This window comes from Lactuca sativa, chromosome 5 (assembly GCF_002870075.4).
Source record: "Lactuca sativa cultivar Salinas chromosome 5, Lsat_Salinas_v11, whole genome shotgun sequence".
Lineage (NCBI taxonomy): Eukaryota > Viridiplantae > Streptophyta > Magnoliopsida > Asterales > Asteraceae > Lactuca > Lactuca sativa.
Window position 1 is genome coordinate 10410038 of NC_056627.2, and position 26708 is coordinate 10436745.

The 26708-nt window shown below is 35.8% G+C and overlaps 3 protein-coding genes across 4 annotated transcripts; 2 read left to right on the forward strand and 1 right to left on the reverse strand.

The window, feature by feature from the left end:
• Window positions 1-9804: 9804 nt before the first annotated feature.
• Window positions 9805-10938, reverse strand: LOC111905178 (thioredoxin-like protein CXXS1). 2 transcript variants are annotated; one of them, XM_023900852.3, is made up of 3 exons: window positions 10782-10938; window positions 10355-10471; window positions 9805-10143 (listed from the first exon to the last, which is right to left on the reverse strand). In XM_023900852.3, exons 1-3 carry the CDS (start codon window positions 10875-10877, stop codon window positions 9952-9954), a joined length of 405 nt encoding a protein of 134 aa, XP_023756620.1. In that variant the 5' UTR covers window positions 10878-10938; the 3' UTR covers window positions 9805-9951. The 2 variants fall into 2 exon arrangements, with proteins under 2 accessions (XP_023756620.1, XP_023756619.1); XM_023900851.3 differs by having other exon boundaries at window positions 10349-10471.
• A 4126-nt stretch (window positions 10939-15064) lies between these two features.
• On the forward strand, window positions 15065-16516 carry LOC111905179 (photosynthetic NDH subunit of lumenal location 3, chloroplastic). Its single transcript, XM_023900853.3, has 3 exons — window positions 15065-15405; window positions 15660-15946; window positions 16131-16516. Exons 1-3 carry the CDS (start codon window positions 15129-15131, stop codon window positions 16227-16229), a joined length of 663 nt encoding a protein of 220 aa, XP_023756621.1. The 5' UTR covers window positions 15065-15128; the 3' UTR covers window positions 16230-16516.
• A 4985-nt stretch (window positions 16517-21501) lies between these two features.
• LOC111905180 (formin-like protein 3) lies at window positions 21502-25048 on the forward strand. The gene is made up of 6 exons (XM_023900854.3): window positions 21502-21645; window positions 21944-22403; window positions 22476-23370; window positions 23454-23662; window positions 23741-23976; window positions 24050-25048. The coding sequence occupies exons 1-6, from the start codon at window positions 21502-21504 to the stop codon at window positions 24929-24931; spliced, it is 2826 nt and encodes a 941-aa protein (XP_023756622.1). The 3' UTR covers window positions 24932-25048.
• Window positions 25049-26708: the final 1660 nt, after the last annotated feature.

The window sequence follows — 26708 nt, forward strand, 5'->3', positions numbered from 1 at the left end:
TGTTCATATGGTAGGTCATCCTAAATTGATTGTACATCGGAGGCAAAGAGTGAAGCACCATATCGATCGCCAAGTCTTCACCGAAGTCAACATTTAACTTGCGAAGGCGGTCGACATACCTTTGCATCTTTTGCAGGTGCACGGTAAGAGATTCTCCATGACCCATCTTCGCGGAAATCATGTTGGTGAAAATCTCATAACGCTCTTGTCTCGCGTTTTGATGGTATCTCTCCAATAAGTCTTGGTGCATCTCGTATGGGTACATGTCCTCGTAGGACTTTTGGAATTCGGAGTTCATGGTGGCGATCATGATGCAATGTACCTTCGTTGCATCTCGCTCATGAGTTTCAAAGGCGGTGACTTCGGCGGGAGTAGCAACTTCGGGGTTGATTTTCTCGAGCTTCTCATCGAGGACATACTCCTTATCCTCATAGCGAGCAATGGTGCGAATGTATCTTATCCATTCGCTAAAGTCCGTTCCATTGAAGGTGACCTTTTGGCAAAGGCTCATCAACGTGAAAGAACTAGCAGCAACGTTGTTTGCGTTCGACATCTACAATTAGAAAGGACAAAGATAGATTAGAATAAGAATCCCTAATTATCACCCAATAAGAAAAATTAGGGCTAGGATCCAACAATAACATTTACATACTAGAAAAGGGATGCCGTAATCTAACATGCAAATAAATTGAAGGTAAGTGAATGACGATTCACTAATTCTCCATCACAAAACTTAAACTATTAGTCCTAAGTGTTTTTGAGAATTCCTAGGTTCGGATGAGATTCATTGAAACTATTCAATGGCATGTTTAAATCTCGATATGCCCCTCTTGTTTGTGACTGGGATGCCGAGGATCACAAAGCGGGTGTGAATTACCATGCAAATTCACATGGTGCCTTCATTGTAACGATCACCTATTCGATGTGCCGGTAAACCACACACGCTCCATCGAGCTATGATAAACAATGAATCACCCTTTGCCACCTTCGCTTAGAACCAATTAGTGTGCCGGTAAACCACACACGCTCCACTAACATCTTAGCAAGGTGCAAAGTGTAATTTCATGGGATTGCATCAATTCACTTTTCCTAAAGTAACTAGGATTGGGAAATTTAAAAAAAAAAATGTGTAGTTACTTTGTATTTCTTATTATACTTTTAATGAGAGGATGAGGTTGCCCTATCCTACCCGTTCGGCTAACGACCATCCACCAATCAAGCAAGCGGTGGGTGTGAGCGTACACCCATTAAGCGCCATTTTATAGGCCGCAACCTTATACCCACCTTATAGATCGGCTTCGTGAATAAGGCCTACTAACGGTAAGACTAGCATTTAGTTATACATATATATATTATTCTAGTAATATCATATTAGTATACGGTTGTATTTTAAAAATTTTAAAATCTAGGGTTTGAAATTTAAGTTGTCTAAATTAAAACTTTTAATCACAAATATAAATTTCAAAACTTGAGGGTAGGTTTTAAACATTTAAAACATGGAGGATCAAATAACAAATAATTCCAATTAACAATTAATATCCTAATTATCTATATTTGATTTTATTCAAGATAATTACCAAAATAATTAAAATAATTAATTAATTATCATATAAGGAAATTAAATATTTTATTAGTTGATAAATACCTTTAACTAGATCAAGATAATAGTCATATATATCAAAAAATCGGATTTAGATTGATCTATTATGATTAAGGTAAGTTTCCATAAGATAATTATGAAAAAATCCCGAATATGGCCATTCCTGACGCCTGGACTCGCCGAGTGCACAAGAGGACTCGCCGAGTCAGGCCTACTCGCCGAGTCCACCTTGGGACTCGCCGAGTCAGTGACTCAGAAACCTAAAAATCGAATTTTGCAGGTTTGTTTCAGTTAATCAAGCAACAATTTAAAGAAAACCAAGCTAGGCTCTGATACCACTGATGGGTTTTAACTATAAGAACTTTCCTATGTGCGCATGCAAAACCCTAATGCTTGGATCTAGGCTTTCTAATAAACATGCTTTGAATCCAAGTCTTCTAATGACTAATTAGGTTAAATAACAACATTGAAACAGATCTAGAATCATACCTTTGAGTTCCTTGTTGATCTTGAGGTCTTGGAGCTTCTAGAGTCACAAATGTCACTCCTCTAATGGCTTACAAATACCAATAGCAAGGAAGATGATTTAGGAGAGAGGAGAGGGGAGGAATTCGGCCAGGGTTCTCTTACTTTATGAGATGTTTCGAATTCCCTATGCCATGGGGTCTATTTATACTTGTAGACTCCTTAAGGGTTACAACCTAAACCCTAATTGGATAATCTTCTCTTAAGGCTATCCAAATCCATTCCATAGATAAGCCTTTGGACGATTTTAGCTATCCTATATCTCATAGAATTCGTCCAAAGCATATCCCAATTGATTTACAGTCTAAAGTTTAACTATCAAACAATTGACAGTTTATACCCCTTTATAATTAATCTCTTTAAGTCATCAAATTAATTCTAATTAATTCTATGACTTATATTAATCAAATAACAAATATATTATTCATTATATTATTCTTATAATATATTAATAATATTTACTCTCTCTTAATAAATCATCCTATCAAGTTGCTATGGTGAAGGCAACCCAAAAGGACCATGCACAACCGGGTCAAACACTTGTCTAATATAGTTGCAGCCTTAGACACTATTCCAACAATAACAAGTATACAGATACTATGCACACATAGCACGTAATATATAAAATACTTCATATCTATGTGTAAGATGAAAGTAACTATGCACTCACCTGAAAAGGTGGTGATTCCGAAATCAGACAGCGCTTCGCTTCTTAAAATAATTTCCTTCGACGAAACCTAGTATTATTACCACTAGAGTTTAGTCTATTATTCGCTGAGACTAATTAATAGTCTAGCTATTATTACTATTATATAAGCGTTAAAAAAATACTTATATAACCCATAATAATAGCCCAAGTATTTATTATAAGTTCCTAATAACGTTACTATAATTAAATAAAAGCTATATTAAAAATAGCGTAGGCGTAGCTCACTTACAATGAGTTTTATATAAAACCAGGATTTGCTTGGAGCAGCGTTCCTAAGCCGAAAAGCTCTTCTTCTCGGAGCCGTCGAGCACTCCGGGGCTTCTGCCTCGTGCTAGGGAGGTTCCCTAGGCTTTTCGGGGGATTTTGGGGCTAGAGAGAGGTTATAGAGAGAGAGAGAGAGAGAGAGAGTAAAGAGAAGAAAGAATGAGAAAAGTGTGAAGAAAATGAGGGTGGGAGAGGTGGTATTTATAGGGTGAAATGTGGCTGAACTTGGTGCCACATGTCACCATCTGGTGGCAAGCCTTGGGGAGAAAGCAATGGCCAAGATTGTGCCACATCACCCATTTTCGCACAACACACTTCCGACTTCTAAAATCCGTAACTTTCACATACGACCTCCGTTTTTGATGTTCTTTATATACACGCATAGGTAATAATAAGATCTACAACTTTTATTTTGACTCCGTCGGCTAATTCTCGACCGATCTTAAATTTAACAGTACAAGGAGATTATGCTGTTAAACGTCCGCGTAAAATTCATAACTTCTACATACGGACTCTGTTTTCGTCTGTCTTTTTACAGTTGATTTCCTATTAATAACATCTTCAACTCTCATTTAGGTCGCGTAAGCCAAAAGCCGCTCGAACTAAAATTCGAGTTTCGGGCCGTGCACTGCTAAGCCGAATCTTAGAAAAATCACAACTTCCTCATACGAAGTCAGATTTGGGCGTTCTTTTTATGGATGTTCTCGGTTTAACATATACTACAACTTTGGTTTAGATCACTAAGGCTAAAAATCCCTTCATCGTAAATACACTATTTACGTCTCCCAGTGTCGTGCCGGTTTTGCCGTAAGACTTCGGCGAGCCATAACTTCTTCGTTATAACTCGGATTTTGGCATTCTCTATATCCCCAGAATCCTTGTTTCGACCACTACAACTTTATATAAAGATATCAGGCTTATCCCATACTTTAATTTTGACGCTTATTTTTATTCTTTATTAATTATACATTTATAATTAAATAATAAGCACATAAATACACATAATTCACATAATACTCAAATATTTCATCTTTATTACTTCAAAAAGAGTTACAAGAGTTGACCTAGACTATTACATTGACAAATATGCTTAGCCCTGAAACCTGGGCGTTACACCGGCCAACAGTCCACCTGGTCCACCCTCCGAGTCTAGCCATATACATCGTGTCAGGAGTGTGATTGGTCCGCCCGCACCAGGCCTTCAATCCACCTGGTCCACTCTCTGAGTCTACAGTATGAATGGTCCGCCCGCACCGGGCCTTCAGTCGGCCTGGTCCACTCTCCGAGCCTCGGCACGTCTGGTCCGCCCTCTTGGGGCCTACAGCCTATCCGGACCGCTCGCTGGGCCTTCGGGACAACCGGTCCGCCCTGGGTATCTTGGCCTACAGCACAAAGCAGGACCCGCCTCAACCCAATTCCAGTCCAAACAACCATGTGCACATAAAAATACAATCATATAATAATTCACAGTCAACAAAACCGATCAAACAGATCACATAGTATATCATCATCCTAACCAGGATACCCACCTAACCGGTCACTAGCATAGCATCACCCTACATAACCGGATACCGACCTCAACCAGGTCTCTAACACATACCATCCTAACTACCGGGATGCAAACATATCAAAGCAATAACATAACAACAAATACCCGGATCTCAATCCGATAAAGGGCCGGCCTTGGTGCCTTAGACCCCGCTGATATAGTGAGGATAACTCACCTCGCAACTGCCGACTGAACAGATAAACCCGAGCTGCTCCGACCACTGATAAGATCTCCACCACTCGCCAACCACCAAAACACTGAACTCAAAACAATAACCAACAATTACCAAAATGCCCCTGGAATCAACTGGTCAACCCTTGGTCAAAGTCAAAGTCAACCCCTGACTGACTCTACTCGCCAAGTCAACCCGATGACTCGCCGAGTCCCCATGCACAGCACTTCCGCAATCCGTGACTCAACTCACCGAGTCACCCCGAGACTCGTCGAGTCCACAACTCTGAGTCCTTTCACACTCGACTCACCGAGTCATCCCTCGACTCACCGATTCACAGCTCAACCAGAAGAAAGGTTAGGACCTCACGACCAGACTCGCCGAGTCCAAGAACAGACTCGTCGAGTCCAAGGCTATCTGCAACCAACTCGCCGAGTTGTTCTTCCAACTCGTCGAGTTCCCGCCCATATTCAACCAACTCGCCGAGTTGTTCCTCCAACTCGTCGAGTTCCAGCCTATCTTCAAGCTACTCGCCGAGTACACCCTTGTGACTCGCCGAGTACCCCTAGATCTGAATCCATACAGAGGCTTTCCAAGCCATGCAGAAGCTCAAAACCATAGATCTACTCTTTTACAAGCCAACCATCACGTAAAGTGGCAAACTTGACGTGGATCCAAAGAGATCTAGGCATTTTACACTCTAGGGTTAGGGTTTGGGACAAGGTAGCTTCGTCAATCACTTATCAACAGGGACTTTATGCGATTTTGGATCATCACCACTCCAGATCTGAGGTAGCATCCTCAGATCCATCCTCCAATCCCGAAATGACTCATGAAATCCTCCAAAAACCCCAAAACAACCACCATAGACGACAATAAGGGAAAAGGGGTTCAAGACAGAGGATTCTTACCCCAAAGATGAGCCTAAACTGATGTAGACTTCAGATCCACAAGCCCTCTTGATGCTATCCTCGAATTCCTCCAACTTCTCTTCACAAATCCCTTCTTCCAAGCTTCAATCCTCTCAATAATGGAATTTCTCACGATTAGGGTTTTCTCTGGAACTCTCAGGGTAAATAGAGGCTGAAGAGAAGGCATAACATCCTTTAAATAGGGGCAAACCTCGAAGATTAGGGTTTTCTTCACCAAGCACCAACTCGCCGAGTCCAGCCGCCGACTCGCCGAGTTGGCCACTTAACACTCGACCGGAGTCGCGACTCTACTCGCCGAGTCCACTCATGGACTCGCCGAGTTTCCCTTATACATTTTCACTTTTAGCCCTTCAACTCTACTCTTGATATTCCGGGATGTTACAGTATGTTTGTTGTTTACGGTTTCAGTTTTTTGTTTGTCATGTCACTCTCTAGCATAGTATTTCAAATTATAATCTTATTACGTAACATTCATTATTCATATCTTTGTTGTTTGCACAATTCAACTAAAGAAATACATAAAAGATGATGAATACGTACAAATGAGGTGGATGCAAACAAATAAAAACGTTAGTAAAAAGTCACACTATTTTATTAAAAAAAAACCTACACTATTTATATATAAAAAATTTGCACTTAACATCACTATTTTTATATAAAAAATTGCACTATTTTTATAAAAAAAATCACACTTAACAACATTATTTTTATTAAAAAATACTGCATTATTTAAAAAAAGAGTAAATTACACTAATCGTCTCTCGGTTAGGCACCAAAAAGCGTGTTTAGTCCTTATTTTCAAAATTTAAATCGAATCGTCCCTATGTTTCACTTTCTTTGCACAGTTAGTCCCTATTGCCGTTAGCCGTTAGTGGTTTCCGTTTAAGTGCGGCAAAAGCTCGTTTAGTCCCTCGTTTCTTTCAAATTTATCATTTTAGTCCCTCGTTTCATTTTAAAAGAATATATTGTCAATTTTTATTTTATTTTTTCACTTATTTGTATTTTATCAATTAAATTAGATTAATTATAAATATTAAAAACTTATATCATTTCTCTCTCTCTCTCTAATTTTTTTTCGAATCTGTGTTCTCTTTCTCAATTTGGGCAACTATCTAATATCATCGTCGACAACCATATCCTTTCACCATCAGCACCTTTACCAACCACCACCCATCAACACCAAATTTGATGCTATAACCAAAATCTAAAACCCAAACCGAAATCTAATACTAAAACAAGAATCTATAACCTATAGTTAACACCAAATCCTAATCTAAAACCTTTAATTAGCACTGATTTTCAACATGAAGTCCCAAAACCTATAATCAATCATGAAATCCCTACATCGATGCAAAATCCAGAGGGAATGAGATGTAGAATCAAAACCCTAGATTTGTGTCTTATCTTCTTTCTCAGCTCTTGCAACCACCGCTTATCACCACCAAAGAAGAGAGAAGAGTTGTCAAAATTTAGATCCGCGAATGGAGTATATATCTGAGATCTAGATGTATAAGGGTTGTTGATGGCATGCCCTAAGTTACATATTTAAATAGAGAAGCAAGAGAGGACGACAACGAAGGGAGTTGGTTGTCGGCAATGATACGGGGTGGTTTCCCATATATATATATATATATATATATATATATATATATATATATATATATATATATATATATATATATATATATATATATATAAAAGTTTTTAAAATTTATAATTAATCTAATTTACGGTACGCCAACAACAACTCCCTTCGTTGTCGTCCTCTCTTGTCTTCTATGTTTCAATTTGTGATTTAGGGCATGCCATCAACAACCCTTTTACATCTAGATTTCAGATCTATACTCCATTCGCATATCAAAATTTCGACAACTCTTCTTTCTTCTCAGTGGTGATAAAGAGGTGGTTGCAAAATCTGAGAAATAAGATAGGACACAATTCTAGGGTTTCGATTCTACATCCCAGTCCCTCTGGATTTTGCGTCAATGTAGGGATTTCGTGACTGATTTTAGGTTTTGGGACTTCATCTCGAAAATTAGTGTTGATTAAATGTTTTAGATTAGGATTTGGTGTTGATTATAGGTTCTAGATTATAGTTCTAGTATCAAATTTGGGTTTGATTTTTAGATTTTGGTTATAATATCAAATTTGGTGTTGAAAGGTAGTGGTTAGTGAATATGCTTACGGTGAAAAGAGATGGTTGTCGATGATGGTATTTGATAATTGCTCGAATTGAGAAAGACGATAGTGAATAAAGAGAAAATGAGAGAGATGAAAATGATATAGGTTTTTAAAATTTATAATTAATCTAATTTAATTGATAAGTTATAAATAAGAGCAAAAAATAAAAAAATGGCAAAATAGTTTTTTAAAAAGAAACGAGGGACTAAACATGTTTTTGGACACTTAAATGGAAACCACTAACGGCTAACAGTGATAGGGACTAACCGTGCAAGAAAATGGAAACACAGGGACGGTCCGAGTTAATTTTTAAAAATAGGGACTAAATGTGTTTTTTTGTACCTAACCGAGGGATGATTCGTGTAATTTACTCTAAAAAAAACTGCAGTATTTTTATTAATAAAAAATGTAGTAGGAAATAACTTTTGGTTTTTCAAGAAAAAAAATCGACACTATAATACGATCAAGAGAAGAGACCGAAAAAAAAAATTGACACTATAATGTGATCCACAGGATAGGCCGAATCAATTCAATTGGACAACATTTTTTTTTATTTTGGTAATTCTCGCTTACTGTTTGTCGATCAAAAAAAGAAAATAATTTTTGGTTTTCCGGTCCGATCCGGGTTAAATCATTTAATTCGGGTACGGTCCGGTCCAAACCCGAAACCCGATTATTGATAAAAACAAACCTGAAAACCGGCCCATTAATATGATAATCCGGTTTGGTCCGGGTCCGGTCCCAGGTTTTTTCTGATCCGGTCCGGTCCCACGGATCGTATGCTCATGCCTAAACAAATCTAATGATTGTAAACTTAATGGGATGGTGATAGAAATGTTTATAGAAATGTACGATAAATATAACTATAATAAATGGGCAACTGACGATGTGGTTGATTGCAGTTGTTCATTAAAGAAAGAAGAGAATTTAAGGCGTGTAGAATTCAAACACGCACAGGACATGACATCACTAAGTAAATTGATTTTTGTTGAGCAAGATATATGGAAGGTGGGTATATTTTTAGTTTTAAATTTAATATTTATGATTAAATACCATACCCGGATAATCACTAATAAGAGCAAATTGGATGATGTCAATGATACAATACAAAATAATAAATGTCAATGGGATTTGCATAATTTTTTTTTTGGTGAAATTTATTATAAATAGTATCCACTACAAAAAATTTCATAAAGTACATTTTATTAATATCATCATTTCGTAAAGTACAAATTTTGCAAAAAAAATTGCATTTTCACAAAATGTATGTTGCGAAATAAGTAGTATTTTATGTTATGTGTTCAAAACTATTGATTTGATAACAACAGTTAGGAAATCCCGATTTTTTCCATGGTTAGCCGAAAAACAGTTCCTCCAAGGTGTGTGGATAAAGAACAGATCCGCAGAGATGTTGATGCGTTCCACAGAGGTGTCTTTGCAGAACCTTTAGAATCATTTATATTCTTTCAGCTATCATTTCCTTAGAGAGATCAATGTTCCGCAATGCATACCGCATTTCCGCAAAGCCATCTTCTGCGGAAGTATGTACCCTACCGATTTTTTTTGTCTTTTTCCCCTGCCACTTCATTTCATCATTGTTGTTCACATTCCTCAGAGCTATAAGGCTTCCGCATAAAGGGTCTCTACGGAAGTCATGATCATTTTACAAATCTTAGTTTTTCATGGTCAAATTCTTCGTACACACCCTATAATTTGGTCATTTTATAAATTTTTTCTTTTATATGTACGTATAATATTACTAATACAATGTTTATAGGACTTTATAGAAAGAGGAAAAAGAAATACAACCTAAATCGTGGACGACTATTCAAATTGAGTATGTCTAGGTCGTCCTAAATAACTATTAAATACTTTAACAAACTTACTAGAATGTTTTATTTGATAGATCAAAGTACAAGTGTACAACAATCTTTTTTTATAGGATTTACATTACAAACCTATTCCAAAATCTTGAAGAATATCTAGAGATATTTTTTGAAATAACTTGTGCTTAATTAACTAAAACTCTAAAACTTCAACGTTATTTTGGACTTGTATGCAACCAAATTGAATAAAAGCAGCTATTCTCTTCTTGATCTCTTTTGGATTAGCACCAACAACTTTATCCATCACTTCCCATTCTTTATTTTTGTTAGATGTCATCATTAAAAAAGTAGGCATTGCTTTTATTTTCATTTTCTCCCTCAATCCCTGTACATTTCACGAAAAAAATATATATATTCAAATATTAAATAACCAACTGTTAGTGGGGCCATCTACGGTTTTAATACCATGCTTCTAATTTCAATTAGACATAAAATAAACAAATATTACATAAAGTATTAAGTATATCAGTTGTTATTTAAATAACATGTTGATATGAATGATTATATTAGTCCTAAATAATTAACGTTACCTTCACCTCATCCACATCAACAGATAAGAAAATGGCATCTTTATGTATCAAAGCTTGTTCTTGAAACAATGGCTCCATTGCTGTTGCAGGTTTGCACCACATTGCAGTAAAATTCACTATTATCTGCAAAAGTTTCATAATAATCAACTTTATATACAGTATAATTCATCAATGCATGTAAGATATCTCAAGATATATCAAAAACTTAGGTTATAACTGCTTAATGTCTAATGGGTTATATATATATATATATATATATATATATATATATATATATATATATATATATATATATATATATATATATATATATATATATATATATATATATATATATATATATATATATATATATATATATTCTTTTAAGATATATTTTTTATTTTAAAGCACTTAACATAAATCTAAATATGAGATAGCTTAAAAAACTTACAGGAGAATCTTGATACATAGGCTTAGATGTGATGTGGTTCCATTTTTCTTGAGAGTCTACTTGCACGACTCTAGATTTGACACCTTTCTTAAGCATTGTTTTTCTTAGGGATTCTTCTTCCTAATAGCTTGAAGGCTTATATATAAACTCGGGCTATTTATAGAAAGTTGAGAGGGAACAACTTCTTTGTGAGCCAATAGTATTTGAAGTCAACTTTAACCCACTTTTTTATATCAAAAGTAATAATTTTGCTTTCAATATATAAAAATGTTTGCTATAAATGATAAGATCTTTTCTTTGATTACAAAGTGAACTTTATTTTATGTAATCAATCTTTTATTTTAAATATAAATATAGAAAAAATATTAAAATTAATCTAAATTTTAATGTATTTTATTCTTGTCTTTGAAGTTTAATTAGATACCGAGATTCATTTATATGGTATTAGGTGTAAAACCCGTCTATAACACGGATTGATTAAACAAAAAATTAAATATTAAAATATAAATGTTAAATATTTTTTAAATAAAATTTTGAAATAATGAATGTAAAAACCTATTAATTATAATTACTATAACATTTAGTATTACATTTAATATTTACATATATAAATATAGAAATTATGTGACTTTTTAATATAAATTGAAAAACCAGCCATATGTAGATATTATTTATTTTAAAATATAATAAAATAATAAGTGTCAAAATTCAAGAGAGGTTGACACGTGTCAAAATTAATTTTCATTTATTATAATTGATGTATACAAAGTTTAATTGTGTTTCATATTTTAATCTTGTCATTGAAGTTTGCAAATTACCAAGAAATTGTCTGAGCTTTGAAAAGAAAAATCGTTTAGATGTATTTGGAACAATAATATCTGATTTTGGGTAAATACAAAAATGAAAACCTATTTTAATTTGGTCATCAAAATTTAAAAATCATCAAGAAATTGCTTAAACTTTACAAAAGAACTTGTTTTGGTGATACTAAGAAAACCCTTATTATCATTTTTTTTGTAATCTTAACATGGTCAATGACTCAATGCAGACAATGAGTAAGATGTAAGATCTATATTACCTTAAATGACATCGTTTAGTAGAAAAAAACATTTTTTTCGTGGATTTGGATTAAAGAAAAGCCTTAAAAGCCTAAAACACGTTTTCCCCTTTTTCTATACCATTACATTTATGTGACATGGTTTTTGACCATTTATACTAAGACAAGTTGTCTGATATAATAATATATAATTAAAGCGATTTGTTTTATATTTTTTGTATGCGAGATTCACGAGAATTGACTATTTTGTATATGATTGTTTTATATTTTTAGTCGATAGAAATTGAAGATTGTTGAAGTTTAAAGTAGGAGGGACAACAGATTAGGTTTAGTTAAACGGGCTTATAATTTCTAACTCAATTCAATTTGTTTAATGAATGGGTTGAAATAGGGTTTGATATGTTTATATTTTTTCACAACCTAACATTTTTAATAAATGTGGATAGACCCGTTTAAATATAAAAAGTTAAATAAATTGAACTTGTATGTTACATATCTCTAATCATTATTCAAATAAAACTAAAAATTTACAAACTCAAATAATTATTGAAGTTTGAAAATAAAAAACTACCGAGCCCAATTGTTCAAATAAAATTAGAAATAATACTATTTAATAAATATAATCATTAAATGTTGAAATTAGGTTAAAAATTCAAAGCATAACTCAACTCATTTAATAAAATGGATTTGGAATCTCAAACTAACATGCTAATTATTGGTTTGGATTGATAGATTGGTGACTTTTTACGTGCTCTAGTTTAAAAAGTTTAAATTGTTGTTAAAATTATGGTATCCTGGTTATACAAATCAATAATGAAAATTTTACATATTTGTGATAAAAATCGATTTTAAAAAAGCAAACATTATAATATGCAACATAAGAAGCAAATTATTATCAATTATGTGAAAAGATTAATTGTTTAATTGTGGTTGGATTAAGATGGCAACAAACTATATCTCCTAATCCAATTGATTGATATTATATATCCTCGTCAGCATTAATATCCATTATTCCTACACGGATCAAACTTATCGGTTAGAGATGCCATAGTCCATAGAGGGTGGAGCCACAGCAAGTGAACCGGATATTTCCTTTTTTTTTTTTTCCTCCGGTTAGGTTGATAAGTTGATTAGAAACACTTTTTGTTTAAATTTTTTGAAAACTTGCATAAATAATATGTATCAGTAAGTAATAACTAAGTTTTGAGTAAACGACACAAAAACCTTTTCAAAGTTGGTTCATTCGGTACTTATAGTTATTTTCTTATTTTATGGGGTATAAAATAGGTTATGATTTGTTTTTTTTTAGTCTCTTCAACCTCTAATAACTGGCACACCATATGACATGTGACCATTTAGACCCGACAAAACTCAACTTATGCTCCCATAAAGCCAAAAAATAAGTTTGGGGATCATTTAAACCAAAACTCAAAAACCCACACTTGTTTTAGTCTTTTCAACCTCGCATAACCAATACACCATGTGCCATTTGACCATTTAGACCCGACAAAACTCAACTTATGCTCACATAAAACCAAAAAAATAAGTTTGGTAATCATATAAACCAAAATTTAAAAACACGCATTGAAAACACACACTTGTTTTAGGTCGACTTCATCTCAGCAATCTCTGAATATGAAGAAATGAAAGATACACGAAGATCTGAAGACATCCCTAAAGATGAAGAAAAATGTGACCAATAGTTCCATTAGTTGAAGACTAATAAGATTTTAATAATTTGGATGCTTCTCTTCCAAAATGGTATGATGAATAGGGAAAGATGATGATAGAGCTCTTGTTGTTCCATGGGTGCTAAGTTGTGTTAGACTTGATCTCTAAATGGATAACGTGTGTTGTGTCTCCATAACTTTAGTAGCATAGGTTAGCTTAGCGAAACTCCATAACATAACTTGTGAATGTCATTATGCATCTATCACACATGCAACCCATTAAACAGATTAAGCTATTAAACAGTTAAACAGGCATCACGTTAACAAATTAATTACCCTAATTGAACGACATTCATATGATCCCTAAAAAGGCAACTTTCAACCACTCAATCCAATCAAGTAACAAATCACATAGCAACTTGAAAAAATTCACACCTTCACGACATTGTACATCACTAGAATGCAATTGAAATCACAAGACGCAAATACAAAATCTTTACCTTAGATTATAACCATAAAATCCTACAATCTGAAAACCTAAAAAGCATCGATTGCTCTTTAAATTTCGAGGTTTCTAAGGAGATTAAGTTGATGCAAAATTAATTTTTGAGTGGTTCCCTTGAGCATAGAGACATTTATCATATTAATTTCATCACCGCTGTCTCGACAAGACAAAAATGACGACAATTAGTGGGCAACCTCCTTGTTCAATTTGGCATTTGCTTTCTGTATGCAGCAACAAGGAAGAAAAATGGAATACTCTGCTAGCACATCGGTGGCGCGTGGAGACAAAGAGGATTATGTAGAAAAATAATTGGCGGAGACGCCGTCGGCCCCACCGGACAACACCATATAAGTGGTTGTTGGTTGTTGGGTAAGCTCCAAGTGCTTTGAAAACATATTGGTGTATGGCTTCAAATTACTAATAAAACAAGCGAGTATTTCAATGTGTTTTTTGAGTTTTTGTTTAAATGATGCTCAAACTTATTTTTTGGGTTTTATGGGGGTATAAAGTGAGTTTTGTCATGTCTAAATGGTCACATGTCGTTATGATGTACCGGTTATTAGACGTTGAAAGGACTAAAAAAACAGTTTGTAACCTATCTTAAATCCCCGTAAAACCAGAAAATAATTTTAAGGATTTGATCAATCAACTTTAAAAACATTATAGGAATTTTGTTTTGTGATATTTCTCCATAATTTTTTGAAATAAACAACTTTGCATTGCGTTGAAGTGTTCAGGACTTCAAGTACAACTCCCGTTTGATTATTCTATTTCTTTTCTCGCAGATTAAACAGAATTTTGCACACCTCACTAATAAATGAGTCATATGAGGTTTTACTCAACGTAACGTGACACATAGCATATTCGAGTCTATTGGGCCACATGACAGACAGGTCTAATTGTATAAATCTAAAGCCCACAAAATTTCCATATACATATTACATAGACATAGACTTACCATAGAGGTTATCAACTGGCCCAAGTGGCCTATCTGGCTGTGTAAAATTACCGAATTGCCCTCAGTTTAGGATGTCTATTTCGTGGCCGGTAACACCCATCAATCTTCAAAACCCATAACACTCTTATCAGCTAAACACCACCAGCAGGCTACAACCATGGCTCCGATGGCAAACCTTAACCAAATTTTCAGCACTTTTCCGGCAATCCCAAAACTTTCCGGCGAAGGAAAGTCCCGGCCAGATGTAGGTGCAGCCCGTTTGACAGGAATCAATGCGGAGGAAACTCAAAACCACCCATTAAAACCAACAAGAAGACTGGCATTAGGACTCGGCTCTATGGGACTCTTTGCAAATTCCAACATTGCCGTTGTTCTTGCAGAAGATAACGGTTTTTGGCTCACCGGACCTATTCCGATACCCCGGGCCTTAAATAGTAACTCTCTCGTATCCTTCTTTCAAGAAATAAAGAATGTTAATTTTAACTTTAAAAGTCAAAACACATCACTTTTCAGTTCAAGATTATTAATCAATATGAATTTTTAATCATGTAGAATGTTTTCCCTTTTTGAAAGTAGTTAAGATGATATTTAACCTACTGTCGACAAGTTCGATAAAAATAAGGAATTTGCTTTGAGTCTGGTGTTAGAATTTTCACGACTTTGACTTCGAAAGTCAAAATTGTTACAGTGATCGATAACTTGGAGACGGGCACACGGTCTTTCTTAAAGACGGGAGTGTACATAGCCGATATTGGGACTAAAGGAAGACAATTTCGGCTAAAGAAGTACGCATTTGATCTTCTAGCATTGGGGGATTTGATAGGTAAAGATGCATGGAATTATGTTCGAAAGTATTTGCGTCTCAAGTCAACGTTCATGTACTTTGACTTTGATAAAGTGATCTCTGCTGCTACATCCGACGAAAAGCCACCACTCCTCGATCTTGCAAATAGATTGTTTGATACGGTTGAAAAGGTAACTAATTCAAAACACCACATACATAGATCAAGTTTATAATCTTGACTTTTGGGATTGGAAGATCACCGAAGTCAAAAGTCAAACCATACTTAGAAATCAATAAATTTGAAAAAGAGAGGGTAAAACCGTAAAAGTGCATTTTGTTCTGTATATACGTGTGACTCATCTTTTTTTTTCACAGCTAGAAGATGCAGTAAAGAAACAAGACCTTCCTCAAACTGAATTATTGTACAAAGACACAACAGTTATTCTTCAAGAAGTTATGACGAAAATGGCATAAAACTTGTCATGACAAGAAATGTATGTGCCATGATTGTGAATCATCTTCATCAGCTTTGTTTTTATTGTTAATTGTTCTATATGATGATAGAAATACAACATGTGTTGATCATATACATATTCCAAACTTTTAATGTTCACATATAGTCATATGTTTGTTAGAAATTAGGAGTGTGAAAAATGGTTTGATAATCAATGAATATGGATTTCTTCAGAATTATGTTCTGTATTGATATTTCTCTCAAATGTATGGGTTAACATGAAAATCAATGAATATGGAATTTGATATTTCTGTATTGATATTTCTACTCTCTCTCTCTCTCTCTCTCTCTCTCTCTCTCTCTCTATATATATATATATATATATATATATATATATATATATATATATATATATATATATATATATATATATATAGAGAGAGAGAGAGAGAGAGAGAGAGTAGAAAATGGTTTCTAGAGATAGCTGCCAACAGCTCCAGCTGCAGTGGCGGAGCTACATGGTGCGTTGGGGGTGCAGCACCTCCTAAAAATTGTTTTACATATATATAAAAAAATATTATTTATAAGCATGTTTCATGTTATTGTATCCCCAACTAAAAAGATTATATCATGTTTTTAATGTCCGATTGGATAACTATATATAATACATTGACAATCTCATATCAAAATTCCTGATTCCGCCACTGTCGAGCTGGCAAAACGGACCAAACAAACATCTTGGCTCCAAGTTGTCGACAATAGGACAGGCCGTTGGACATGGTTGTGAAAGAGCTTAAGATGATACCAACAAACCCAAACTTACCCTATTTCTTCTATGTTCCTTCATTGACTTAACATCTACATCGACAACTCAAAATACATTTAATCAACATTCAATGTCATATAAGCCCTCCCTTGCTTCTTTCAATTTTATTAAACTTTCACTGTGACTTCTCTAAATTTCATTGTGACTTCTCTAAATTTTCAATAAGTTTAGGAATACTTTATGAAAACGTGAGACTTTAGATTTCTTCGTTGTCTTATTAGATATTTTCAATTTTTAACTTTTATACTCATGGCACACAAAATCATCTCATTCCCCAAATAAAATTCTTGCATAGTGAATTAAGTTTTCATGTTAAGAACGGCTTATAGCCTTACACATTCATACTAATTACTTTTAAATTTATACATTTTGTCCACAATGATACTTAAACTCTCAATCTTAGGTTGAAGTGCACATAATGTTTATTTAGGCAAAAATCATTTGATAAGTTTTCATGTGTTATGTATCATCCCAAAACAACGTTCATTTAAAATAAAATTTGAATTTAAAATGTTATATTAATGACAACCAATAAATAAGTTTCGAAAATATTTAAATGTACCTGTAGTTAATTTCTTATATATCTAGAGTAAATTACACGAATGGTCCCTACGGTTTAAGGTAATTTGCGCGTTTGGTCCCTAACTTAATTTTTTAATTCGGAAGGTTCGTACTATTTGTTTTTGTTACACGTTTGGTCTCTGTCTTACCTAAAAAACTATTTTGCCCTTCATTTTTTTAAATATTTAAATAAACACACCCCAACCCCAACCCCCTTCACCTTACCTAGAGGTGGCAATCGTATCGTGTCGAAACAATAAACGGGTTGAAAGTGTTTGACCCTAACCCGACCCATTTAATTAACGTGTCGTGTCGTGTCAACCCATTTATTTTCGTGTCGAGTTCGTGTCGGGTTTCAGGTTAGGGTTGTACCTTGAAATATATCATGTCATGTGAGGTTAAAAGATTGAGCATGTTGAAAGAGTACGAGTTGGGTAGGCGGAAAGTAAAAACCAATAGTTTGGAGGCAGAATAGATGAAGTCATAACAAGTTCAGATGACAAAATTAAATGAGTGGGAGTTGGGTAGGCGGATGACAAGGTCATGTGGATGTGAGAGTGGTGAAAGAGACTGGGCAATTTGGGAGAGAATGGAAAAACTTAAATGAAGTCTTGATTTAAACGGCTAAGTATTTTCAACATTACAAACATGAACATCTTTCATCCACATCCATTTTTGGATGTATGAAATGAATCTATGAAGGTATGTGGTGTATGATTGTATGCATATGACCAAACATGAACATCTTTCATCCACATCCATTTTTGGTGTTGCGTCGTCAACCATCTTCATATCGCTAATTATATATTGCTTAAATTGAATCTTTCCAAAAAACGCATACATGTTGTCTTTGAACGGAACAGTTGACTGCTCTGAATGCTTGATATATAAAAAAAGTAAGGTAAATAGCACCATCTGAGCGACACAAGTCAATCCTCCCCAAGACATACGTGAGATGTCAGTCGATGAACACTAGCAATATTTTAGGTGTGCCAATGTTTAAACCATATACATTGGATGTGATTATTTTTTCAACCGTTAAGCTCCCATCATGAGGACATATGTTTGATGTATAATGATCAACATTTTTGACTCATGCCCTACATTTTTTTTGAACAACCGAATTATTATTAGAAGACACTAGTTTTTACATTTTGATTCGTATTTGCAAACAAATTAAAAGAATACAACATGATTATCTTGAAAAAGAATGCAACATGATTATCACAAAAGTTAGAAAACCATAATAATTCGGTAGGTCCACAACAGTCGTATAGTAGTCATACAAACAACCTCCATCACAACTCTTTTGATCATAGTCAACGACAACTATCCACCCCTTCAAGTATATCACGAACTTGACTGATATTAGGGAAGTTCAAATCCATCCAAGAGGTCACCTAACTCTATGAACTTGAGATGCTAACAGAAAAGATGATTAGATTTTTCAAAATAGAATGTCAAAGTTTCGAAACCAAGTATATCTCCCAAATGGTTCATGCGCTCATGTAATTGAATATATGTTGTCAAACATACGTCATGTACATAAATAATCGACAAAACTTCATAAATGGTCCTTGTGGTTTCACAAAATCTGAAGTTTAGTCCGTAAGTTCAAAAAACCTCATTGATGGTTCATGTGGTTTCAAAACTTTTAAAAAATGATCATTTTAGCTAACGCCGTCATCTTTTGGCCGTTAATAGAAGGGCATTTCCGTCCTTTCACAAGACAGGGACCATTTATGGAGTTTTTTCTTTATTTAAAGAAAATTATAATATAATGATTTAATATAAAAGGTCCTCTCTCTCTCTCTCTCTCTCTCTCTCTCTCTCTCTCTCTCTCTCTCTCTCTCTCTCTCGTTCGTTCCTAGTGCCAATCCCTTTCAATCCTCTACTGAATGAAGTTTTGTTGTAAACTTAATCCTTTCAATCGTCTCCTTAATGAAGATTGTATGTTATTCGGCAACATCGAGTAAACATCATCCCTAGCATCGACTCCAATCAATTGTGGCGATCATATCATCTTCTTTGTCACGATGATTCCTACAATCTCAAAAGCCAATACTAGCGGCAGAGTTTCCTTCCAAATTGTTGTTGTTTTGTGAAGTGGAACCAGAAGAAGGGGGCGAAACCCCACTAATATTAAGTCATCTTGCAACAGGTTTGTTGTGGCCCTAATTTTAATCCCTACATTTTGCAGATACTGCTTTGGTGAGGTCGAAGCCTCCGATAAAATCCAATGTCATCTTTGATGCCAACCACCTATGACTCCAATTTCCAGAAGATGACACATATCACGCCTCCGCCTCCACCTTTTGATGCGAGATCCAGATCCATTTTATGTTAAAACTCTTCCAATGTCATCAAAAGCCAATACTCTGACCATTGATTTCTTGATCACCGGTTTCCCGTTTGGTAGGAGAGAGTGACCATGGGCGAAATCGAAGCTATGTGAGATCGATTTTTTGACCTTGATTAGTCATGTTTCAAGACCATATTGTGGTTTCGATTTCGTTAGATGGAAACAAACAAACAAACAAGTGTGTCTGGATCAAATATTTGAGCAATATATAGTGGGGTTTGGTTCTGGTTCGTTGAAGTAATTAACACAATAGCAGGTTAACTGTTTGAGGGTTTGATTTGCGTGATCGAATTTAATTCGAGAGAAAAGAGAAAAGGAATTGCAGAGAATATGGAGGATTAAAGATTGAAGGTTTATGGGCTCATAAGAAGTGTGAAGAGATTCATTATATTGCCTGCTTTCAAACCACTGTGTGTCTGTGTCTGTGAGAGAGACGGAGGTGAAGGACGATGACTATGGTGGTTGGTGGGTCTCTTACTCTGAGAGAGAGAGAGAGAGAGAGAGAGAGAGAGAGAGAGAGAGAGAGAGAGAGAGAGAGAGAGAGGGCCCTTTTATATTAAATAAGTATATTTTATTTTTTATTTTTTTAAATTAAGCAAAACTTCATAAATGTCCTTGCTTTGTGAAATGACAGAATTGCCCTTCTATTAACGGCTAAAAGATGACGGCTTCAGCTAAAACCATTTATGAAGCTTTGTCCAAATAATCTTTATGTACTCATTACATTAAATTGTGTCCATGCAAAAGATTTTATGATTTAACCGTGAATGTTTTTTTTTATCTTTACCATCTCATTTGAATTTCATTCGTATTCCTTCACCCCCAAAACTTTTTGAAAAAAAAAGTTCCGATTTTTTTGAACCTTTTAACATGAATCTCAAAAGGTTTTCATTAAATCTTTGAAGAACAAGAAGACGACGACATGTCAACAATTTGGTTTTCTTTAAAGAAATCATTTCACTGTAAAACGAATCCTTCAGAATCAATATCCAAGAACCATTTATCCACCATCTTGACCCGAAAACCAGGCAGGTGGGGTTGTTCAAGATCCATTTCATATCTCCGTCGTCTTTCTTACATTCATAATGGAGTATGATTTTTCCTTGAAATAGTCGACGGAGTTGCTCCCTTTCGAAGACGTCCCCTTTCTCTGTTCGTGGAATTTTTTATGTAACTTTGGGGGCGTGAAGAAAGTATATCAATCGAAAAAAGGGAATGAAATTAAAGCTTATTTTAGAAATCAACAGGAATTGGAAATCGACTATAATCAATATTCCTCATACATAATACGTGATTATAGGTTTTGCTCGAGAATCTCGTTAATTTCGAGTTTTTTTGTTGCTTGATTAGACGAACAGGGGTTATCCTTGTCCGCGACTTGTTTGGATTTTATCATTCTCGATTATTATCGAACGAGATTTTTTGAATTATTTACGAAAAACCTGCATACGGTTGGCGATGATCAATGTTTTAGGGTGTCATGTTCTTTTGGTTGTGTTTATATTGTTTGGTGAAATGATTCGGATTGATATTTCAAGAGAAAATGGGCGCCAAAGTGGTGATTTTATTCATGACAATTATCATTCTACTTTACCCTTTGGCAGAGGCAATAGAATCAGACAGACATCGCCAACAACTGCCTCCTGACAACCAAATGTATTTGGAGGAGACCATGGATGAGGACACGGTATTACTCCATTCTTCCTCTTACTTTGAGCTTGATATATGTTCCAGAAACTGTCAGACTTGCTTTTCTTTTACATAATGTTAGTTTAATCTGTTGAAAATCAAATAAGCAAATAGTCTCCAATAAGCATCACCAATGCCCACCATGTGTTTATGAAAAGACTTACTAAAATCCCATTGTTCCTTGGTATCCATATTCATGTTTTAGAATGTTAGAATCTATTAAAGTGTTGGTTTCAGCTAAAGTTTGAATGTGATAGTCGTTTAGATCTTATTAAGTTGTGTGGATGATGATGTAGGCAGAACTATTATGGGTGAACTGTGGAGCAGAGTTGATGTACACAATGGAGGCTTTTGAAGATCTTGAATATTGTGGTTGTGATAAAAGCATTACAGGAAAAGAAAGAATAATAAAAGCTATAAATGTCCAGGACCCACATGTGAAGAAAACTATATTGGATTGCTTGAAGGAGAAACGTATTGTTTTATCCAAACTCAGAAAAGATAAACTTTCTACAAGAACAAGTTTGTACATAGAGTATTTAGTTTCATTTTTAAGCAATCCTAATATTATTATTGATCATGTTCATGGAAGACGAAAGTTGGGTGAAACTGTTAGCCAGGGCACAGTTGTTGTTGCTGTAATTGTTACTGCAATCTTCACTATGTGTCTCGCTGGCCTTCTCTTTTATTGTTACATTAGAAAGCATGGTGGAATTCAAAATAATGATGAAAAGCCTCTTCTCAGTTTAAGTATGGGTAAGAAGAAATTTAAATTCCACTATCATTTCCATTTTTTGATGTTGAGTTAGCAATGCATTCATCTTTTAGGTGGTTTTCGAAGAAAGTCTACTGATAACCAATCAAATGGACAGAAAAATGATTCGCCGATGGATGCTAGAGTCTCTGTTGATCCAGATGCTTCTGGAATTACAAACGTTAATGATGGCTCATCTTTGGATCCTTCTATGCAACAACCAAGGGTAAAAGAGTCTTTACGCCATACTTTAAAGCCTCGAGCAGTTAGGGCAGAATCGTCTTTGCGGCCTACCGGAAAAACGGAATTTGCTCTACGGCCTTCCGCCGGAAACACAGGGTCTCCAGTTGGGGTTGGTGGAATAGAATCATCTCCACAGCTTGAATCGTCTGAACAGCAACCACCGCCTACCGGATCTTCTCTTGCTCCTCCTGCTCTTACCGCTGATCCTCCTCCACCTCCAGCTCATGTTGTCCCTCTTGTACAACTTACTGAACCTAAACCTTCTTCTGATGAGCCGCCACCTCCTCAAACTCAAGGAGCGGCGCCGCTTCCTCGAACTCAAGGAGCGTCTCCACTGCCTTCTCAAACTCAAGGAGCACCACCATCTCCTTCACAAACTCAAGGAGCACCACCGCCACCACCTCCAACTGGGGAAGCAGGAGGAGCACCACCGCCACCGCCACCAGTAGCTGAAGGATCAGGAGCACCACCGCCACCGCCACCTACTGGAGGATCAGGATCAGGAGCACCTCCTCCACCGCCCAAACTTGGCGGGAATGCAGGTGCACCTCCACCTCCTCCTCTACGTGGATCTGTGGCACGGCCATTAAGTGCAGCCTTGAGACTTCGACGAACTGAGCAAGTTGATGCTTCTAAAGCTAAGCTAAAGCCATTCTTCTGGGATAAGGTTATGGCCAAACCTGATCAACAAATGGTTTGGGATAAGATTAGATCAGGATCATTTCAGTAAGTTTTATTAACTCTTATTTCTTTGATATTTTCATTTTGTACATATAAGCTCATAACGTATATGTTCCTCAATCAAATAGGTTCAATGAAGAAATGATTGAAAGCTTATTTGGGTATCAAGCGGCTGAAAAAAACAAAGATCAAGACACAAAGAATGCTGCCACGAAAAACAAGGATCCCCCCGTGCATTTCGTTCAAATTATTGATCCAAAAAAGGCACAAAATTTGTCTATTCTCCTAAAAGCACTTAATGTGACAACAGAAGAAGTTTCTGCTGCGCTTATAGAAGGTAATTCTTCTTTCTTCATATACCATTTTATTCTCCCACCTAAAACTAAAAGCATCTAATTTTTACGAGTTGAATCAGGAAATGAGCTACCACTAGAAATCGTTCAAACTTTGCTAAAAATGGCGCCCACTAGTGAAGAAGAATTGAAGCTGAGGTTATACGATGGGGATCTTCATCGACTTGGACCTGCAGAACGATTTCTAAAGGTTTTGGTTGAAATACCTTATGCATTTAGAAGACTAGAATCCTTGTTATTCATGTGCACACTTCAAGATGAGGAATCGAACATCAAAGAATCCTTGGAAACCTTAGAGGTTAGTGTTTTGAAATATCTGCATTAAAACATAACCATTCTGTGTTAATTAATTTTTATAAAAAAAATCACAGGCTGCTTGTGTCCAACTTAAAAAAAGTCGGTTGTTCCTCAAATTGTTGGAAGCCGTACTGAAAACTGGGAACCGGATGAACGTGGGAACATTTCGTGGCAGTGCAACCGCTTTCAAATTGGACACACTTTTGAAACTATCGGATGTTAAAGGAGTCGATGGAAAAACAACTCTTTTGCACTTTGTAGTTCAGGAGATTATGCGGTCAGAAGGTATACGGGCAGTCCGGTCAGCCAAAGAAGGGAAAAGCATCTCCAGTATCAAAACCGAAGATCTTCTTCTAGAACCTCCTCCTGAAGAAGCCGATGAACATTACTGTAAATTAGGGCTTGAAGTTGTTTCATGTTTGAGTAGTGAACTTGAGGATGTGAAAAGAGCAGCAATTATTGATGCGGATGGGTTGACGAGTTCGGTTTCGAAACTCGGGAATGCGCTTTTGAAAGCGCGTGAATCGCTGAATACGGATATGAAGATTTTGGAAGAACAATTGGAAGAGGAAGCGGATGAGTTTTGGTTGATTTTGTCAACTTTTGTTGAGAATGCTGACAAGCAGATTACGTGGATGCTTGAGGAAGAAAAGAGAATAATGGCGCTTGTGAAAAGTACAGCGGATTACTTTCATGGGAAATCTGGGAAGGATGAAGGGTTGAGATTATTCACGGTTGTTCGAGATTTTTTGATTATTTTGGAAAAAGTAGTTAAAGAGATTCAAGCAGCACCTATCAAGCCACTAAAGAAGAAAGCTGACATGTCATCAGGTACACAAAAGAAAGAGGACATGTCATCGGATCCTGAAAGAAAAGATGATCAGAATCAGGCGACGAATGGAGCTCCTACGTTGACCCGGATACCGAATTGTCAAATTCCTTCTCCTCCTGATTAAGGACAACACATTTGTGCATAGTTCTAGTTCTAGTTTAGCAAAGATGGTGATTAGTCCACATATTTTTCGAGTCGTATAAACTAGGTGTTGTGTTTTACACGTTATAAGATTACATTACATGACTTTGTCCGTTGTTCTCGTAAAAAAAAAAAATTGTAAACAAATCAACCACACCAATCTGATTGTGATTGAGAAATCAAAATCAAATGACCCCAAGAACACACCTTGAAGGCTCTATACAAACAAAACAATAATGATATAACCAATCAATAGAATAGGTAACCGAATAAAGAACAATCAATATAAACAAACAAGGTAAGGAGTCGATGAAAAGGTAAGTTGAATCCTGAACATAACAAAAGGCGGGGGTGAATAGGTCCATGTCCACTTATGGGGGTCAAGAGGCAAAGCTTTGGTGGTGTTCCTACAGACTAATCAATAGTGGGTCCAGGGACAGCTCCTCGAAACCTCTACAAAGTTTAGGTTGGAATTTTGGTGGAAAAACATGATTAGAGCAAATGATAAAATGAAAGAAGACATATTTTGAGTCAGGGGCAACAGCTTATTGTGTGTCAGCCAATGTTGGTGGCAGGTTGGCAGCTATGCATCCTAAAATATTCGTCGTTAGTTTTGTCAAGCAGCTCGAGCTTCTAATGGTTTTTTCATAAACTGTTTGCTTAATGCTAAAATCGTAATTTTATTCGGTATTATTCAAATTTTGGATGTATGAGTAGATCTAGCCATATCTTTTCAGATTATGAACTCTTTCAAGATCTAGAGATTTGTATATGATCCGGTAAAGTTGCTTTTTGTTTTGTGCTTAAAACTGAAATTGTTCATGGGGAGTATTAATGATTGAATTTCTTGAAACTTGTGCATATGGTGTAATATGAATTTAAAAAGAGAACTTACAAAGTCCTCAAGTGGCCACTGATGAGCCCCTCAGAGTTACTCTAGTTCATAATCAGAAACATATAATCTTAAAAATGCATGTATAGAACGCAGAGGCTCTAAAACTAAATCGGTATCATCAGGCATAGTAAAAGCATAGGCAATAAGGTCAACTTGAGCATATCTTTTGGGATGTACTATTTGTCCCTCAATATATCTATTGCAATGTTGCACGATTGGAGAACCTTGTGTTTGTAGGTGAAGTGTAACGCTCTAAAAATTCCAACCAATTTAAACTTTTTAAAAACAACCCACTTTCATAAAGTTATTACAAAAAGGTTTTCAAAACATTTATTGTCAGAGTATTCCCAAAACCATATCATAAAACATAAACATGAGGAGCGGTACAATCACGTCTTTGCCTTGCCACGGTCTCCTGAAGTACCTAAAACATTTAAACCACAACTGTAAGCCCGAAAGCTTAGTGAGATACCCCCAAAATACCAACCACATATACCATACACAGAACATGCCATATCGCAACATAACGCAGAACAGCCATGTACTTCGGGTCTACTGTGTGACTAGTCCGCCGCACCGGCCTACAGTCCACCTGGTCCACCCTCCGAGTCTAGCCATATACATCAAGTCTACAGTGTGATTGGTCTGCCTGCACCGGGCCTTCAATCCACCTGGTCCACTCTCTGAGTCTACAGTATGACTAGTCCACCCGCACCGGGCCTTCAGTCGACCTGGTCCACTCTTCGAGCCTCGGCACGTCTGGTCCGCCCTCTTGAGGCCTTCAGCCTATCCGGACCGCTCGCTGGGCCTTCAGGACAACCGGTCCGCCCTGGGTATGTTGGCTACAGCACAAAGCAGGACCCAC

Excerpts from the sequence above, each read along its gene's own strand:
- LOC111905178 (XM_023900851.3), bottom strand. The coding sequence starts at position 10,877 with ATGCTTAAGAAAGGTGTCAAATCTAGAGTCGTGCAAGTAGACTCTCAA. Across the intron at positions 10,472-10,781 it reads CTATGTATCAAGATTCTCCT|ATAATAGTGAATTTTACTGC; the intron begins GTAAGTTTTTTA and ends AAACTTTTGCAG. Across the intron at positions 10,144-10,348 it reads TTGATGTGGATGAGGTGAAG|GGATTGAGGGAGAAAATGAA; the intron begins GTAACGTTAATT and ends TGAAATGTACAG.
- LOC111905180 (XM_023900854.3), top strand. The coding sequence starts at position 21,502 with ATGGGCGCCAAAGTGGTGATTTTATTCATGACAATTATCATTCTACTT. Across the intron at positions 21,646-21,943 it reads AGACCATGGATGAGGACACG|GCAGAACTATTATGGGTGAA; the intron begins GTATTACTCCAT and ends ATGATGATGTAG. Across the intron at positions 23,977-24,049 it reads AATCCTTGGAAACCTTAGAG|GCTGCTTGTGTCCAACTTAA; the intron begins GTTAGTGTTTTG and ends AAAAAATCACAG.
- LOC111905179 (XM_023900853.3), top strand. The coding sequence starts at position 15,129 with ATGGCTCCGATGGCAAACCTTAACCAAATTTTCAGCACTTTTCCGGCA. Across the intron at positions 15,406-15,659 it reads GATACCCCGGGCCTTAAATA|TGATCGATAACTTGGAGACG; the intron begins GTAACTCTCTCG and ends AAATTGTTACAG. Across the intron at positions 15,947-16,130 it reads TGTTTGATACGGTTGAAAAG|CTAGAAGATGCAGTAAAGAA; the intron begins GTAACTAATTCA and ends TTTTTTTCACAG.